The sequence below is a fragment of the Pipra filicauda genome, unplaced genomic scaffold (genome assembly GCF_003945595.2).
Source record: "Pipra filicauda isolate LSUMZ 115617 unplaced genomic scaffold, ASM394559v2 scaffold266_size1643727_pilon, whole genome shotgun sequence".
Classification (NCBI taxonomy): domain Eukaryota; kingdom Metazoa; phylum Chordata; class Aves; order Passeriformes; family Pipridae; genus Pipra; species Pipra filicauda.
The window spans coordinates 943,182-962,731 of record NW_024104383.1 but is presented as its reverse complement, the minus strand read 5'-3'; the positions used below and the strand labels follow the sequence as shown (position 1 = coordinate 962,731).

At 44.7% G+C, this 19,550-nt stretch overlaps 1 protein-coding gene across 3 annotated transcripts in view; it reads right to left on the bottom strand.

Annotated features, from left to right (window-relative positions):
• ARHGAP17 (Rho GTPase activating protein 17) overlaps window positions 1-19,550 on the bottom strand; it is a 42,458-nt gene that overhangs the window by 6,635 nt on the left and 16,273 nt on the right. For 2 of the 3 annotated variants that reach the window (XM_027736105.2, XM_027736108.2), the window contains exons 2-17: window positions 16,332-16,371; window positions 12,594-12,698; window positions 11,305-11,381; window positions 10,112-10,223; window positions 9,838-9,914; window positions 9,436-9,547; window positions 8,616-8,684; window positions 8,377-8,458; window positions 6,000-6,127; window positions 5,500-5,611; window positions 4,834-4,915; window positions 4,304-4,384; window positions 3,524-3,637; window positions 3,093-3,184; window positions 2,808-2,964; window positions 1,325-1,549 (exon numbers count right to left, since the gene is read on the bottom strand). In XM_027736105.2, the coding sequence (XP_027591906.1) occupies window positions 1,325-1,549; window positions 2,808-2,964; window positions 3,093-3,184; window positions 3,524-3,637; window positions 4,304-4,384; window positions 4,834-4,915; window positions 5,500-5,611; window positions 6,000-6,127; window positions 8,377-8,458; window positions 8,616-8,684; window positions 9,436-9,547; window positions 9,838-9,914; window positions 10,112-10,223; window positions 11,305-11,381; window positions 12,594-12,698; window positions 16,332-16,371 (1,665 nt within the window). The remainder of the gene's footprint in view (window positions 1-1,324; window positions 1,550-2,807; window positions 2,965-3,092; window positions 3,185-3,523; window positions 3,638-4,303; window positions 4,385-4,833; window positions 4,916-5,499; window positions 5,612-5,999; window positions 6,128-8,376; window positions 8,459-8,615; window positions 8,685-9,435; window positions 9,548-9,837; window positions 9,915-10,111; window positions 10,224-11,304; window positions 11,382-12,593; window positions 12,699-16,331; window positions 16,372-19,550) is intronic. The other variant, XM_027736110.2, reaches the window with a different exon arrangement.

Here is a 19,550-nt window from a genome sequence, read left to right as displayed (position 1 = left end):
GCTGCACCTGTTCTGTTTTCATCACAAACTGTGCTACAGGTCAGATATCAGCAAACAGTTTTCATAGAAAGGGTTGTAAAGCATTGGAAGGGGTTGCCTAGGGCAGTGGTGGAGTCCCCATCCCTGGAAGTGTTCAAAAAATGTGTGGATGTAGCTTGAGGACATGGTTTAGTGGTGAACATGGTTGTGGGTGCTGGCTGATGGTTGGACTTGCTGATCGTCACTCATCTCTTTATATTTACAGTCACCTGCAGCAATTTAGTCCTCAAAAGGAGTAACTTCCAGTCACATCTACTGGCACCTTTCAATCCCCATTTCTCCAGATGCTGTTAATAAAGTGAAAGTACTCGAACAGAGTCTGTGCAGATCTTAAGTGCAGTTTTCAGACACTACCCCCGAGGTTTCGTTTCAGCTGCCTCTGCCACAAAAGCTCTGTGGAGGAAGTACTGGTCTGCAGGGGATTTCCACGAGCTGCTTCTGTAAATTTGTCACCTGAGAACAAGCTTTATGCAAAAGTCAGTGCTGCATCCAACTCCACAGTGGGGCTTCACCCCCAGGTGCCGAGGTCGACATCTGGAAGCACCACAGGCTTTACGTGTGGTTTGTTGCACTTCTCAGACCACAGAAGTACTGAAAGCAAAGTGCTGCTTTCACCTCCCATGGAAGGAAGGCTCAGGTTACTGCAACTAGCCTTGGAGTCCAGGTATATTCACCCTGGGGACATGACAGCATAGCTTCCATAGTAATTAAATAGCACAAAACCTGGCTACAGTACTTGTCCTAAAGAAACTAATACTGAAATATGACAGACTGACTTCCAGTTTTCTAGCAAGGAAGTCTGGTTATCACTAACACTTGCTACAGACAAATAAACAAACAAAACAAGAGACAATATCCAGATAACATGTGTAAGAAACAACAAACAAGACCAACGGGTATTGCCACTGGTAGGTTTTGTTCTTTCAGCAGCAAACTGATATCGCCCTGTGTGCACACCTCTGCAGTATAACCGGGGAAGGTCAATGTGGGAAACAGAAGTGGAGTCTTTTTTAGTGTATTTCATCACAATTTTTTCCCCCCAAGAATTCCATTATCCTAGAAAATGAATTCAGGGACATTCAGGACTACATACGTTATTTTAAAAGACCAGTTCTGGAAGCATGGCAGGAGAGCTCCTGCACGGTGTTGCTGCCCAGGCCTGAAGGGTTCACCCCTGACAAAGCACAGCCCAGGTGGAAGAGGTTGCAGAGCAGACACAGGGGACACATCCGTTTGCTGCTGGAGCCGCCTGCCAAGCCACTGCAGCAGAAGCTGTGCCTCTTACCTGCCATCCTCAGGGCCTTGAGCTTGGGATTCTGCTGAGGCAGCAGAGAGAGCAAGCCCAGCCCCCCCGGGGGTGCAGTCAGCCCCCGCAGCCGGCGGGTGCTGCTCGGGCCCGGCCGGCTCGGTGGGCGGCAGCGGGGGCTGGAAGGCCGGGGATGTGTGCTTTCTGTTTACAGTGCCACATCTCCGAGGGTTCCCAGGGAAGTCCAGAACCTTCACACCAAAGCTACAGAGAGAAGAGAGAGTGAACACACCACGCAGCCAACACCAGGCACTGCAGCAACAGGACACGGGATGTTACACCCCCCAGACAAACCCCCGTGGCTCGGCATGCAAAGCAGCAACAAGGAAAGCCTTCACTGGCTGCAGAACACCACAATGTTAAAGCTTCCACTGGCTGCAGAACACCAGGAATGTTAAGACATGCAACAGGATTTGGCTTATCCACACAGAGGGATAAGCTAAACACAAGTGAACAAACTACTCCATTACATTTGAAGACAAACACTGATGACAATGAGGTCAAAGCACTCAGAGTTTCACATGTAAATACAGACATTTCCTTGCACACCAGAGTAGTTCCTCACTGAATGTATTCTGCCACATGAATTTTGTTTCTGTTACCCACTAAGTTGCAGTACAGATTCAAAAAAAGCTACTGGATGTAGGCTGTGATTTGGGGGTTGGATTGAGATGATCTTTATGGCCACTTCCAACCCAAATCATTCTATGATTCTATTTGTGTTTCAAGGACAACTACAAATAAATAGACCCCAACTCTAACAGATTTTAGAATGCATACAGCACATTCATTCTATAATTTAATTTTATTCTTGTGTTAAAGACTGAATCTTGAACTGATTTTCTTCTTCCTCTGTGAGTGCTGACAGATTTGCATGTGGCTGGCCATAGCTAACAGGTAACAACTTAACATTTGCATCAACAGCTAAAAACAAAACAGCACATCACTTGAATATCCATGATGAGTGATAATAATGAACATTACACTACATGTTATATGGGAAACAGCACGTTTTACTGGTATTTTTTAGCATTCTACTGCTTGCTGTGGCAATACTGTACCATCATCAACTCAGAAGTCTTATCATGAAGGCACCAGGTAACACCACCTCAGCTTATGGGCTTTGAAAGAGAAGCCATGGAATATCAGAAGTTAGAGACTGAGAGATGCTACTACAAACACTTCTGTTGCAGTGAATTTTAGACCCCCCAAATCTGTGCTGGGAAAATGGTAACCGGGAGCAGCAATATCTGCTTGGGATTTACCATGCATGGAGTGTAATGGAAGTAACAGTACATTACCTTTGAACCATCCTCAGGCTGCAACAACATGAAATAAATCACTATTGTTATCTACAGTATTTCCATTAAATTCCTCTCCTGAGACCAATAAAAGTGTGTCTCATTAAAGCCTCCTCAGGAGAGGGCTAATAATTGACACCTAATCTGTGAATAACACCTACCTTTCCTTCTTCAGCAAATCCCCTTCCATCACAGTCATGCTGACAGGCCTCTTCCTTTCCAGTGTCCCACATTCATAGTCATTCCCAGTGTGTGACAAGTGATTGGAATTAACAGCAGGAACTGCCACAAATGCCCCAGACACATTGAAATCTTCATCTAGAGGAGAGACAGGCAGAATACATCCTAAGACACGCAGATGCCAAATGGTGCCTCACTGCAAAAGCTACTGGAGGTTTACCTGTGCAGAGTAATATAAAATTCTTTCAACTATGACAGGAATTTACCTCCAGGGAAGAACCACTCTGCATGCTGAATAATTGGCTCAATAACTGCTACCACATGGACTGAAGTTGCTGCTGCCATTTCAGCAAGGGATCTGCAGGAGAGATTTGGAGAACACTTTATACAGAGTTCTATCACAGTAAGAAAACTAAAAATTCATATTACCTAAATGACAACTTATGCTAAGCATGATGGATTGACTCCTCAGTACCACATAAAGAGCAACTGTGCTGAACTCTGGACTATTCAGTAACATCCACAGCTTTTGAAAACACCCCCAAAAGTGCTTCGTGCCTAAAACAGCCTGGGGGGCACAGGTTGAAAGAACACCTGAAATATTTTTTAGGTATGCAGTCTGTTGTTGTGAATAGTCTACAAGATTTAAAACAAAGCTTGATGAAGTTCTGTTGTGCAGCTTTCCTGAAGAACTCACCCCTCATTCTTTGCCCATAACAAGTTGGGGCCCAGGACTATGGCGATGTTGCTGGGAGTCATTTTGTTAACGTCGCTGTTCTGTGCAAGCTTGGCTAAAAATTTGATTAAATACCTACAAAAAGGAAAGAAATCATTAACCAGCAGAAACTAAGAGCATTTCTTGTCGAAAGCAAGTAAATAAAAACTCAAGAACTTGTAACAACAGCTCCCAACAACACAGAAGCGAGATGAGCAGCCTTAGGCTTGGCACCTGGCCCTAAGCTTCTACTCATCAATCATTAAAGTTCAACTGGGTAGCCAGGAAAGCAGCTCTCACCTTAGCAAAATGAAGCTAGAGAACTATTATATTTTCTGAGAAAAACATTTAGATTCAGCTAGTTTCATGTCCTGTAATGGAACTTCCAAGCTTCTGGGACTCACTGGAGTTGGTTTTATTCCAATTCATTCCCAAAAGGCAAAACCAAAAGGAAAAATGAGTTGTTTAAGATAAATCCCTGTGATTTCTAAGACTGGCAAATACAAAGAAGAGCACAGCATGACCCTTAGGTATTAGGGCTCCGTGCATCACTATTTCCTGACAGTCAATAGGGAATTAACCTGACTGAAAAATTTACCATCACCTCTCCATATAGACCACTGGATAGAATAAGATGTATTTTTATAAGTCTCACTGAATCTGGCCATGAAAAACACCCCTAGATCTGAGTTTTGGTTAATCAGCTTTGAGAAGCAGTAACTCAGCATCAAAGCAGCTGAGCTAACAGATGTTCACACATACCTGAAGTTAACACGATAATGCTCAGGTAACCTGTTACAAATTCTCCATAACTCCTGGAGCTTCTTATCCTGGTCCTGAATACTGAAAGGAAAATAAACTCCATTATATCTTATTTTCAGATCAGCAATTTCTTGTTTCTGGAGTGACAAAGAGATGATGGTGTAACCCTCCATTTATGCCAAATAAATGCACTGTTTTGGACTCAGTAAGCTCAGTAAGCTGCCAGTCAGATCCCTGAATTATCTCTACCTGCAACGAAATAAAACTGCTTGGGCATCAACAGTGTGCACCCAGCAGTCTGAAGCAGCCCTTATGGTTAAACAAAAAGTAGATATTTCACCACCTTTTGTATAATTAGGATTACGAACCATAAAATTTAAAATAATTTGCTACACAAAACACCTGTTAAAGCAGAAATAGGAAAAGCAACTGTGTGAGCTTGGTTGTTTCTTTCGGATTCATCTATGAAGAACCAAATTTGATAAAATATGCAGCATGTTTTCCTCTCCAGCTATTTTTAGCATGCTCACCTTGCAGCCTGTGTCCATTCCTCATACAAGCTGTAGGTCATCAGAGGTTCTGGCAGCTCCCGCAAATAGGATTTCAAGGCACCTGCAATGCAGACAAGAACAGGTTGGCTCCTCAGCCACTGCCTTCAGACTCAGTTCAAATTCTGCCCTCAGATTTGCAGTTTTATCTGTGCAATAGGTCCCAAGTAGCAGGGAAACAGTGGGAATACCCAACACTTCCACAGTGTAGCTGCTCAAATCCTAACACAAAAGGTCTGTCAGTAATTACTGTAATTTAACAGAAACATGTGTTCTAAAACTGTGAATCACCTCATCAGAGCAAAGAACTTTTGAAGACCTTCTCAAAGGTGTACACATGGCTCTGATCTCCCTTGATCACATTAACACTCTTGTCATGAGAGGAAATGTGACCCTAGGGTTATGCCGATCACCTGAATTTTACACGCTGCTGTCACACAGATAGGATACCCCAGTGTGCTGAGCGTGGGCACCCTACATTTATCTGGGTCAAACTGTGCAACAAAGGGAACTTTCAGTTTATTTTCCCTCCTATTTTATCTGCAGAGACTGACATGTCACACTGCAGCAGGTCAGCAATTAAATTAACAGCGCAAAGCTGTGTTGTATCAGTTTCCAGCTGGTTTTGACTCAGAACATTCACAACACCTGCAACAGCGTGGGGGTCGGAGTAGAACTCGTCCAGCTGGGAAGTTGAACAGTCCAGGGCAGCTTTCAGCTTTTTTAACTTGGAGGCTCCAGCAGCAATTCTGAATAAGCCCTGCATCATAAAAATAACATTAACTGACTGGTAACAACACATTGGCACAAGCACAGAACAGCAGAAGTTTTGTAACAGCCTCTTTCAGAACATTTCAGGTTTGGTGTCTTCACCTGACAGTGTTACAGCCCTAATGTGTCATGTTACTGTAACCTGACCATGTTTTAGTTCCCTCTCACCCTTGGCCCATCCCTGATTTTCACTGTATGTGAATTCATCTCAAAGATACTTCAACCAGTGCTCAAGGTTATTCTGTTGCAAAACATTTATCATTTACATTAATGAACAAATTACTTCAGCTACGTATTAACAAGCACAGACATCAATCCAGGAGCCCGACTGGACTCTTTTTCCCATCCTTCCTGGCATGCCACCTGGAATTACCCACCTCCTCTCTCATCCCCGTTTCCAGAAGCATCATCACACAGGCTTCAATAGGGACTGCGATTTCCCGCCCGCTGCGCTTGAGATGCTCTTCTAATGGAGTTCCAAAAGCTGGTTTTTCAGTCCATTTGTCTAGTTGGAGAGTATCAAAACACTGAGCAGAATATCTACCAAACCCTTAAATTACAGCCCAGGCAAGAAGAGAAGAAAGCCTCTAGTACAGCAGAGAAAATTCAGACTAGAGCAGGAGTTTTACAGCCCTTGATTGGTAAAGTCCCTGGTATCATGAGGAAAGAGAAAATGAAGCTGCTGGTGGTCAAGAAAAAAATACTTCTGCATCTTTCTGGGTGGAATATCACATACAAATCCGGTGTATAACTGGAATTATAAATAAAGCTCAACACAAGTGCCAGCACACAGCTGCACGTTCCAGTTGCATTGATTTGGCTTCAAACTGGAAGAATCTGAGAAAAATTTTGTCCAGATTGCATGACCTGGGCTGATTTTCATTTTAGCTGTATAAAAGGTGAATAAAAACTGAGCTGTTAATACAGAGTTTATTCCTGAAATGTGATTCCTGAAATCAGCAACTTATAATGAATATTAACAGCCCCAGTGTCTCACATCAGAACCACCATGGTGACAGCCCAGCATTGTAATGCACAAATTTTCAATTCAATTCCTTATTTGTTGTTTTACTCAAATTGATATAAGTTTCTCCAAATTGAACACGAGTTTATTCTTTCCTACAATTTACTTTTTCACCCATTTCTACCCATTTTTAACTGAAAAAAATGCAGATGTAAAAGGTTATTGTTAGTATATATGCGTTATTTCTTTTATGTGGAAAAAAGGCCAAGAAAGACAAAAACTTCAGAGGACTTGAAAGAGTGCTCTGAAGATACAAAGTGTTTCTGCAAAAGATTTAATTCACCCTTTTTCTTTACAAAACCACATCACCCACTTCCCTCCTAAGGCTTCAGCCCCTCTCATTCGTTAACACGCCATGAGATGCACATGGCATTTCCCAAGTGTTGCAAGTTACAGCAAAAATTAGGAAAAGAGACCTCAGTACTTGTTCAAAGTCACAGTAACTCTCAGCCCCCAACCCTGGAAGTGTCCAAAGCCAGGCTGGACAGGACTTGCAGCAACCTGGGATAGTGGAAGGTGTTCCTGCCCATGGCAGGGGGTGGAACAAGATGAGTTTAAGGTCCCTTCCAACCCCAAACATCCCAGGATTCTGTGATTCCAATTTCCACTGCAGCTAGAAACACAACTGAGGTAATTCCCTACCCTGGCTGCTGGAGCACTCTCCCACCATGGCCCCCAGCCCACTTTCCAGGGAGGCCAGTCTATTCTGAAGCACTTTTTCCTCAGCTGCTTTGTACAAACTTTTCATACAACAACAACAACAAAGTTAAAGCAGTGATGAAGAGCCTTTTGTACAGCCCTTCTGCAGCCCTGCTGCTGTACAAACATCACCTGCTTGCATTCCCTCGTCTCCAAACTGACAGGGTACAGATATTCTGTACCACCTTCCAGCATGATGCTCCTATTTATTTATGTATTAAATGGTTCAGCTTTTACAACCTGCCTGTGACCCACAACTGAAGATACTGAGCCTTGCTCAGATCAGATTATATTTTTCTTGGACTTTGTTCACCTGTTTCTCCAAGGCACTTAGAAAATTCAGGGCCAGCACAGTCAGTTTTTAGGAAAGCAGTTTCCAAAACACATGGTGCATCTTCATCCCAAATCCTCAGTGATACACCTTAAGCTCTTACTGACAGCAGGAAGCTTTGCAGCAGTTCCATTTCCTCTTAGGGAAGAAGTGAAGCTGTATAATATCCTTTTTTAAACTGCTGATAATCAGCACAAGAACCTAAACCCTCCATTTTCCAGCATAAAGTGCATGCCAGGAAAGAGGATTGCACAAAATGAGGGGGAAAAAAAAAACATCAAGCTCCTTAAATACATGGAGTTTTCCTGATAATCCCTGGTAATCATTCAAGAACCAAGGACCCCTAATATGTTCCTAAATCACAATGACACTTTCATTGGCCTAAAAAGCCAGGTATGAATCAGCAAAAGGGCACATGATAACAAGGAAGAAGTGTAAGCAAATAGAAAAATCCTTCCTTTACCCTCCTATCAGAGGTATCAGAGAGATCCTTCATATTTTATTAGTGTGTTAAATATGGCTGGAGAACTCCAGAGAACACAAAGATGGAATTATGCTTGGGAATGTAAAATTGTTAAGTAGATCAAAATGGCCTTATTAAATCAGTGTGCATGCAAGAGAATCAAGATAAAGGAGGAGAATATTGTGCATAGGTGGCACAGGCAAGGAGAAGCATCAGCCAGAGCACAGGTTACTTTACCTTGATGGGCTTGAATTTCGGGGAGGACCTTTTCTATGACTGCTAATGCTTTTCTATGGTAATCTGCTTGTGCTTCTAATAACTGAGAACAGAAGCCACATTTTAAAAACAAAAAGAGCATTAGCTTCTGATGAGCACATAAGACAAGACTAGAAGGTTTAGCACTCAAAATGTCATCTTTGAGAACTGAGTGTCTGTGCACAGATGTGCTGAGTCAGAGTCATACTGAAAATACTCACCATAACAAAACATCGAGCATATTCCCCTTCTTTGGACACAAAGCTGTACATGTCTGCTGCAAGCTGATCCTTTGGGAAAGACAAGAATGCAAAATAGTACATCAAATTTACAGGGGCATTTCAAATTACACAGATAGACAGATAGATTTCCCCGTGTTTACTTTGCCTGCAGTAAGTTTGAACTGTCAATTCAAGCACTGCAGGAAGCAGAAATGCACCTGCTCTGCTACATGTATTCCTCAAGCAAAGTGAATTCAAAATGCTTAACTCTTTTATACAGCAAAGCAGTTGCCCACTTCAGTCAACAACTGGACTGAATGGTAATATGATATTTATGGCATTCAAAGACAAGGACTAATAAAAGCGGGTTCGGTCCCCAGCTCAGCTGCAGCATAATGAAATATTTGCCAACTGAGAAGTGACACCGAATGTGAGCTGCTCAGAGCTGTAACAGTCACAGTGTTCCTTGGATGGCACAGCTTGAATTTCATCCAGGAAGCTCCCACTGCACGGCTGCTCCACGGCTCGGAGCACCCAGCACCCTGACATTCATCAAGGCTGGGACACAGTTCCTCCTCAGAACTGCCTCAGACTGAAACAGAAAACAATGTAAAATACCCAACTTAAAAAGTCCCCGGAGTTCCTCATTAAATTAAAGCAATTCAGAGATCAGCTGGCACTAAAATACCCTTAAGACAAACAGTTGAACAGCCACATGATTTGCAGCTGCAGCACTCAGGCGGTTTCAGGCTGAAGCAGCAGCTCCGATCGCTGCTCCTGCTAATGGGAGATGTGGGAAGGACACTCCTCCTGTCCATACCTTGCACTGCTCCACTTTATTTCCAGCTTCATCCATCTCTTCCTTAAGAGATTCTATTTTCGAAGGATGCACTTGGAAATTTGTTCCTGAAGTCTTGTGGGCTTGGTTGTATCTGTGGAAGAAAAGCGGAACACTGAAGTGAACTGGAAAGGAAAAGAATTTCCAACATTTTCCCAACTATATATAGGCAATATAAGAGCTCCAAGATCTTGATTCTGTTTGGATCTAGTAGTCGTGGGTTCTTTATAGGTGCAACTTAAACGTAAGTTTGTCTTTTCTCACCTAAGCACTACCTGCACACAATAGCATTTCAAAAGCAAGTACCAGATCAGATGCCATGAGATGCCAACAAAGAAGTTCACGTGACTAGAAAAGCACCCAGTAATTAAAATTCTTTCTTACCTTCCCCTTGCAGAATCCCAGTCCAGCACCAGCTTTGCAAGCTGCTTCCTCTGCTTCTGAATGTTCGGGATCTCTGTCTAAAATGAGAATTTGAGGCTTACATAGATTTTTAAATTGTGCATTGCAATAAACTCCATGTTGTAGCCCTCACATCCACTTTCCACCACACAGGGCTCCTTAAACCAGTTTTATTCTTAGCAACGAGAGAAACCCTTTCTGCTCAGTGTATCCACAAATCCAGATGTATTTCTTCAGTCAGGCTGAGGTGACTCACCTCTGTTAACAGGCACAGTGGATCTAGAACTTCTCTCTCAATCTGTACTTCATGCTGAGAGAGCTCCATTGCCAGTTTATTCTCTGCATCCCCACAGGTATCCAGCATTTTCCTTTAAGAATTACAGGAAATTGTCAAGTGAGTTACTATTGACTGAAGAAGAAAGATTCAGATCAGAGCAGTGGGGGCCCTTCTGGGAAGCTTTGTGCTGTACAGAGCAAATTATCACTCACTGGCATAAACCCAAACACTCTGTGCTGTCAGGGACAAACCTGGGACAGGCAAGGAGTGTGATTAAACCTGTCTCTTCTAAAATTCCTGAGCCATGACAACATTTTGGAGGCTTTAAGACATCCAGGTGATTATACCAGCCCTAAAGGCACAGAAGTCAGTATTTATTTCCAAGCCCATCCTTCCATCTCACCAGATGCAGGAAAATTGCTCAATGCAGTATTTGATTTTCTCCTAAGCCCTTTTAATGTGAAAGTCTTAACACCCTAATGCCAAGCAACCCCATATGTAACAGTCTCAGGCTCCAAACCCATGATCTGACCTTTATTTTAAGATTGTTCTAAGGAAAAGCCCTATTCCCTAGGGGTTTTATCCACATTCACATCTCCTGCAGTGGCTCACAAATACGTACACAAAGGTTTTTAAGGTCATTCTACCAGGACCATCAGCAGTGAGGAAACCCACTTGCTCTAGGAATTCAGAATATTTGTTTCAGCCACTTTCCTGTAAATTGCAAATAACCACTTTGCCAGGATAGTTAAACTGGGATTATTTTAAACTAGAAGCCATTATTGCAAATTGGCATTAAGTCATTAAATCAAATCTGCAGAATGCAGTTCATAATATAATAAAAATGCAGTTTCATTGTAGAATACACTACATTTTAAACTTCAAATGGAGATAATAATTCAGCTAATCCACCAGGATAAAAGCCATTTTCAAAAGCTTTTATGATAGCAGAGAATTAGAATCCTCTGGAATGCAATTCAGCCTAAAACTTGCCCCCAAATCATTCCAGAAAAACTGCTTGCTCACTGTTTCTCCCTTTGGATTAGAGAAGGAATCTGGGAATATTAAGTTTCATTACATTGAAACCAGGCTTTGTGCACCCAGAGTCTCTAATTAGAGCCCTGCAGGCAATAAAATGTCAGACTGCAAGTCAAAGGAAGGCAAACACTTACCCCAGCAGAGTTTCATCACTCAGCTGGACAGATCCTTCTTGCATATTTTGAGCCAGAGCTGTTAGAGGAAGTTTTTTCTGTGGAACAGAAGGAATAGTGCTTAGCTTAGTGCTAGTCACTCTTTCCAGCTTTCCCAGTACATCCCCTCTAAGCTCTTCTCCTCTTCCATATGGTTTCTATTACACACACACGCAGCTCATTCTTGGACTTGAAGAAAATGCCAAGTCACAGAAAGTTTCAAGCCTTGAGACTCCTGTTCTCTGATACTCTGAAAAACACTTTCTTTTCAGTCTTAGCTGGAATGACTGGCCCAAAACTTATCTCAACTACTGCCAAAGAGAGATAAACAGCTTTAACTTGAGATTGAAGGAACCAGCTTGTCACATCTCTCTCCCAGAGATTCTGTGTGCCCCTGCTTTCAGGTCTCTGTTACTCAGTAAAAGGAGAAAACTTGAATGTTCATTATTTCTGGTTCTAATGCTTTAAGAAAAACTACCTATGGCTTTACTAAAGAGGGGTAGAAATCAAATGTGCACAGAAAAACATTTACAGTCAACTGGAGGTGTCAGTGCCCAAAAGGCAATTCTAAACATGAGGGGTTTGATCAGAGCTGCAGAGTAGCTGCTCTTAGCTGGGTCTCCTGAAAGCTCCGAGCACTCAGGGGACTGCAGAGATAAGTGACTGTCCTGACACTGCCAAGGTATTCCAAGGCTGTGCTGTTCTGCTTGCATGGGGCATTGCAGCTGGTATTTCACCAATGCCCACACGTGAGCTGACTGGGCACAGTTCTCCTCCCCTGGCTCATGTGGGGCAGAGCAGCCCAGCTGTACCTCAGGGCCAGCCCTCGCCAGCCCAGCCTGGGCAGACGGGCCCTGGGCAGAGGGGCCCTGGGCAGACGGGCCCTGGGCAGGCGGGCCCTGGGCAGAGGGGCCCTGGGCAGAGGGGCCCTGGGTAGAGGGGCCCTGGGCAGAGGGGCCCTGGGTAGAGGGGCCCTGGGCAGGCGGGCCCTGGGCAGGCCCTGGGCCCTGGGCAGGCGGGCCTGGGCAGGGCCCTGGGCGGGCCCTGGGCAGACGGGCCCTGGGCAGAGGGGCCCTGGGCAGAGGGGCCCTGGGCAGGCGGGCCCTGGGCAGAGGGGCCCTGGGCAGAGGGGCCCTGGGCAGAGGGGCCCTGGGCAGACGGGCCCTGGGCAGAGGGGCCCTGGGCAGGCGGGCCCTGGGCAGAGGGGCCCTGGGCAGGCGGGCCCTGGGCAGACGGGCCCTGGGCAGGCGGGCCCTGGCAGCTGCACTTACGTGTCTCTTGTCAGGGTCTGTGCCATGCTGGCCCTGCAGACACGCGATCAGGCGCTTCTGGGCCAGGTGGCACACGGACCTCACGGCGTCCAGACGCCTCTCGATCTGGTGGGCCCGAGGGGGGCGGAGGAGGAAGAGAAAACCAAACAGAAAACAGAAGTTATTTCCCTGGCCTCAGCAGAAAACCTTCCCCCCGCACCGCACTCCGCTCCGGGTTGCATTTTTCTCAAATTCTCCAGCTCACAATTCAGCTGCTCAGCAGAAGTGCCCGACAGCAAAAATGCTTGGACAGAGATTTAAATTGTTTTTTTCCTCAGTGGCAAAGCAGTTCAGTCAGAGCTCACAGCACTGCAGAGCGGGAGAAAACATTGCCCCTGCTTGTCGCCTCAGCCAAAGGAATCAGGCTGACACTTGCCATCTGAGATGAATGGCACACACAGGTATCTAAGACACTAATTTAGGGGGAAAACTCGGTTTTTCACTGTGACCTTGTAAAGGAGGTGCTGAAGACATGTCTGACAGCTCATTCACAGTGTGAACTGTACTCTAGGTTTCCTCCTGCATGTCCTTCCCTGGCTGTTAACTACAAGGACAAAGCTCCTACATGATGAGCAATACAGTATTTTCAGGGAGAATGGGATTCAAAAGGGATGTGAAATTAAAATAATAAGTGTCAAAGCACAAACAAGAGTTCTATTTATCAACATATAATTCAAACATGGCTTAATACACAGCCAGTGAATATGACAAATATATACATGGTAAACTGTTCTTTTAAGGGATTTTAAGTAATGAATTTGGACTATTTTATTTCAAAGAACATCAAAAGCAAACAAAGTGATGAGCAGTGGGACAGAACTGCTCATGGCACTGAGCCTCTGTGCACAGCACCCAAAGAATGCTGTTTATCTGCATTTTGATGACTCACCAAGAATAACAGGAGGCCCTTTGGAATGGATTCTATTTAAAAAGCAAGGAAAAAGAAGTAGATTTCATCTGTAGAAATAATCTGAACAGATTCCAGTTTTTGATACAGCTCTAAAATTACTTCAGTTATATTTTCAGGAGGCAAGATGAATCCACGCTGAAGTGCTCAAAAAACTCAGTAAAAATCCATAAGAGTAAAATAAGGTGCAGAGAAACTGCTCAGGGACTGCTCTGAAAGCACAAGGCTTTTATTTACAGAGCATGGAGCAACAACTTCAAAATTAAGTCCAGGTAAAAAACAGCCCATATGGAGATACATGAAAAAGAAGATCTTGTTTGTGGTGTACTGTTGTGTTATCTTCAAACTAAATGCCTGAATTCTAGAATGGTTTGGGTTAGAGAAGGGACCTTAAAGCCCATCCAGTCTTACCCCCTGCCATGGGCAGGGACACCTTCCACTAGCCCAGGTTGCTCCAACCTGGCCTTGGACACTTGCAGGGATGGGGCAGCCACAGCTTCTCTGGGCAGCCTGTGCCAGGGCCTCCCACCCCTCACAGGGAAGAAATACCCCCAACACATTCTAAACCTTCCACTAGTTATGAAAGAATTAATTTCTTTTTAAGACTTCTTAAAATCCTGAGCACAGGGTTTTTGCACCCCTGACACATGGTGACATCCTGTCCCAGCAGCACCTCAGGGATCCCAGCAGCACCTCAGGGATCCCAGCAGCACCTCAGGGATCCCAGCAGCCCAGGGCAGCCTTGCCTGGTGGCTCATGTTCCTTAGAAAGACTCCGGAGCACACACATTCCCAACGACCTCTTTCCAGGCACCCGGAATGCCAGACTCAGAGGGCAGATGACTGATAGGAGGAACATGACCCCAGAACTTCATGATAATACACTCTCCTCTCTGATCTGCTTTTTAGTTCAAAAATGTCAGGAAAACCAGAAAGGACATTAATCTCCTTCAAGCCACCTTTGAACCAACAATGTGACCCACAGGCCACGCTGTCTGTCCCCTCAGGGCATCTGCAGAGTGCAGAACATCACACAATTGCTTTATTATCTGCTACAAAGCCATGCCAGAAAGTGGGGCTATTGTACAAGCCCTTCCAGTACTGAATTATATCCCTTGTCTACAGACAGGAACACATTTAACAGACACTTGAAATGGAGCACAACCCTTCAGAAAACAGAACAAAAAAAGCCATGACAATCCTGAGGCAAAGCTTGAGCTAAATATAAAAAGAGGCCAACTGTGAACCATGTTTATCAAGCGAGCAGCACCACGTTTCCAAGCTCTTGGGTTAGATAAGAGCCTCCTGCCCCTCCACAAGCCCCCAAGAGCAAACAAACAAGTGAGTAAATTCTTCCACTTGGGTGTAGCCAGGCTGCTCAGGGCCTGGGAAAGCCTTGCTTGCAAAATTTTTTTGGCAACAAGCAGCAGGGCTTTTGGCTTTCACTTCTTTTTACTGTTCTGCAGCTAAGCAAGAAAACAGACGGGCCCTTGCAGGCTATCAAGGTGTTTAACATCCTTTATGTCATTTCATTGTACATCTGCTCGGAAAATAAGAACAGTATTGTCAAACTGTTCAGGTGTTTATAGTTTAACCAAAGCAGTCCCCTGAAAACGGGGTGAAATGTTTCGGGTCAGCTCATTCCACCATTACACTGGCACAGGTTGCCCAGAGAAGCTGTGGCTGCCCCATCCCTGCAAGTGTCCAAGGCCAGGCTGGACAGGGCCTGGAGTCACCTGGTCTGGTGGAAGGCGTGCCTGCCCATGGCAGGGAGTGGGACTGGATGAGCTTTAAAGTCCCCTCCAATGTGCCTAATTCAAGTTTGAAGGCTGACATGCTCCCTCATCTTCTCCTTGAACCTGAGCAGCTGGAGAGATCTGAACTAGAAGCACTTGCATCATCTGTTTGGCTTCCTGTCCCAGGCACAGGTCCTGACCTCAGGCACCCTGAGCTGCTTTGGAATTCATTAGAAAGAACCAGCACACTCGAGGTGCCACAGCAGCCTTCCCTCACAATTTCAATTTGTGTTCCTTTCACAAGTCTCTCATAAAGAAACCAGAGGAAGAAAACTATGTAGGACAAGACTGTATTTAAATTTGCTCCATGTAGTCAGTCACCCTTGTTAATCTGACAGTTGCAACTCAAATTCCACCATGAAAGTCATGTTTGATGAAATTATATCCTTTCACAAAGATGACAAGTCTGCAAACAAATCAACTGTCAGTGTGACAAATTTGAGAACAAATATCACAAGCTAAACAAGAAGCATTTGTACATTTATTTAACATCGGAAGCTGAACAAGAAGGATTTGTACACTTATAACAATAAGCAATAACAGACTTTAAGGAAATAAATTGCCATTCTCTACTAGCAAGCAGTTGATATGGTTTTTTTGCCACTTCTCTTAAGGCCCAGTTGACCTGTCCAAGAGAAACAGAAGTGAGGACAGAAACTTGCCATGCCCAGTCAGAGTTTCTTCACCCTCCACCACAGACTGGCAAGTCATCAGCACCAGAGGTTTGTGAGCTTATCAAGCTGGTTCATCTAATTAAAAGAAAATACTTCCTCCTTCACTGTATCAGGCCACGTGACTGGATGCAGAAACAGAAGTACTGAGGTTTTTTATTCAAAATGTATCCCCAGTTTTTTTATGTGCTGAGAAGTCAAAGACATCCAGGTTTCTATCCCTGACATGCAGGATTTTATCCCCACATTAGGTACTCCATGAATCTCAGAAGGCTCAAACTTCACAAGGAGCACTTAAAAAACACATAATAAGTGTGTTACAATACCTGCAACAGGTCTTCACTGAGTACCTCTGTTTTCTCAGCCCTAGGGGAGGAAAAAAGACATTGTCAGACAATTGGCGAGTTCAGGGTCAAAGATTGCCTCAACAATTCCAATAAAACCTGCTCAGTTCCAAGTGAGAATCCCATTACAACCATTGCTGGAAACACCCTCATGCCCACCATGTCACACACAGCCCTTGCTCCCAGCACAGGGAGCTTGGGAAGCCCTGACATTCCTGGAATCCCAGCCTGCAGCACAAATCCACTGCCCCAAGCTCTCCATGGTCCTTCCAGCCTCACATGGATGAGCCCAGAGCAAAGCAGAGCCCTGAGTCACTGCACTGAGTGCACAGGGGTACTGAGGCAACTGGAGCTTCACTCCATGTTCACTCCATCTTAAATCATCTTGTATCAATACACCTCAATGAAAAGGAATATAAAGACATGAGAAAAGCAGGAGAGGCACCTTCATCTTTTTGTATCTGAGCACTGCAGAGCTTTGTCCATCAGCAACCAGTGGAAAGGGCAGCCTGAGCCTTCCCTTAACCTCACACACACCCCTCCTTCACCAGAAACCTCCCACTGCCTCATTTTGCTGAATTCCATAATACTAAAACAATAGAAAAGATCTGGTACTTAAAAAGCTCATCACAAGTTAATGGTATTCCCAGAAAAGGTCTAACCTCGATAGAAAAATGCTGAATACTTACACACACTTCCAGACAAAATACTCTCACTTGCTACAAACATACTCCAACCTTTACACACACAATTCCACACCTCCTTCTGATCCCAGTTTACACATAAACGTTGAATTGTTTAATGTGGACACAGATTTATTTGTTGTTGGCTCACTGGTTATAACAGTGTTCCACCCCACCTTTGCAACAATGACAAACCCAGCTCTCCCTGATCTCTTCCACTCGGCTGCTCACTGTTACTACACCTTTACACCGTGGAGCACTTGGAGGGACTCTGGGATTCCCTTCCCCTATTCAGAGAGTTTCCCCTCCCTGCTGTCAGTCTCTCAGCTCCCACAGACTTTATCTGATCCTCAATCTGTTTAATAAGCCACTGCAAGCCTGGGCATGTACAGAAAGCTCATTTTCCTGATCAGGCTTCATCAGCTGAACATCCTGAACACCTCCAAGGACAAGATTCCTTCAGGTTTGGGTTCCTGTTTTTAAGGCATTTGACTTTAATTTCATGGCACATTATCTGCTTGAACTAGTTGTGAACCATAAGGTGTTTAATAATTAAATACCAGAACAAATTAATGCTCAAAACATCAACAAGACTCAAACAAAAGCCCCTGAAATACTCTGACAGCACTTGAATATTTATTTGTCGAGGAAAACAGACCAGATTGATAAACTTTTCTCTCACCCAAACAGAAATATTTTGTCTGATGGAAATTACATCCTGTTAGAGAGTAATTATTTACTTTTATTTTCTTAGCCCTGCAAAATTACTAGAAATTACATGGCAGCACTACACTGTAAGAACACCCCAGTTAGAGCAGCACATTCTTAAACAGATTTTGATCTCACCTTAAGCGGCAACTACCCCACAAGTCAGCTAACTGGTTTGATAGGAGAATCATGGAATGGTTTGGGCTGGAAGGGACCTTGAAGATCATCCCATTCCACCCCTGCCCTGGGCAGGGACACCTTCCACTAGCCCAGGTTGCTCCAAGCCCCGTCCAACCTGGCCTTGGACACTTGCAGGGATGGGGCAACCACAGCTTCTCTGGGCAACCTGTGCCAGTTCCAAATGTATTAAGATTTTCTAGTTGAAACAACCAGCATTTAACAGCAGGTGACCAAGGCAGTTTGCTGGAGCCCCAGCAGCTCAACTGCCAGTGGGCTCAACCTTCCCAAGGCAACCTGGAAAAGCAGCGAGACAGGGCAGTGCCTCAGGAGTACAGGGATTAACTGTGTCTGAGACTGGGGCAGAAGGAACAGGAGAGCAGCCACCTTCTCCATCGTTACAGACATCTGGATCATCATCTGTACGTGGATCTCCACTACACAGATACATCTGTGGATGATCCATCCCTGCAAGTGTCCAAGGCCAGGTTGGATGGGGCGTGGAGCAACCTGGGATAGTGAAAGGTGTCCCTGCCCATGGTAGGGGGTGGAACAAGATGAGCTAGAAATCTGTTTAGGAAAAAAAAGCAACAGGTTTCTCCATCCCCATTGCAGAGCTGAAGCTCCCACTGCCCTGTCTGTCCCCAGCCCTGGGCTGGGAGCAGGGAAAGGCGGATTACAGGCGTTCCAGGAGGTCGTTCCCCTGGTGCTGACACACTTACCCTGACATGCTCCAGAACAGGCACCACAGAGCCAAGATCTGACAGACCAGAAGGCCCAGCCTGAACCCAACCAGCAGTTTGGGAAATTAAACAGCCACCCTGGGTGGTGCAATTCAAAACAACTTCTAAGAACCGGCGGAGCCCTCGGAGCTGGGTACGTGCACATCCTTAACCCACAGAGCTGCTGATCACTGACAGCTCCTGGGACTCCTCCCACCCTGCAGCAACAGGCAAACCACTACAGGATTTGGAAATTCACTTTTAGCTCTTGGGAATCACAAAATGCATTTTGTATCAGTTATCTTTAGAGGTAACTCTAAAGAGCTCCTATTAATATTATTCCATAGCTGTGTTCTACAGAACCTTTCATTAGACTACCATAAAGTTACTGGATGTTTTTGAATGGTTTTAGCCACAACATTAATGAAAAACCCACCACATAAAACAGAGCTTCCATACAGCTTTAGAATCATGACTAGATTTCTCCTTTCCTTCCTTTTTCCTAGGAAATTATATCCATTGGAATGAAAAGCAAAGACAGCTCAGAACTGTGCTAGCAAAACTTTGTTCCCATTTTAAATCTGGCTACCCACAGTCTATGGATAATTTTATATGTTTATCTTTAGCACTCTTTGTACACTGAACCAGTTTGTCAAGGATCTAAAGTCCCAGCTGGACACCCTGGATGTCCTTGGAATCAGGGATGCTCTCCCAGGCCTGGGTGGCAGCAGGAGCGTGGCCAGGCCAGGCGGATCAGAACAGCCACTGATGATGATGTCAGGCTCGGAAGTGAAGCAAGGGAAGACCTCACCCTTCCTGCAGGCCCACATTCCACCTTTAATGAGGAAGCCAAGAGAGAGCCACTAAATAATATTGTTTTTCGGTGATCACAACCATGAAAGAAAAAATGC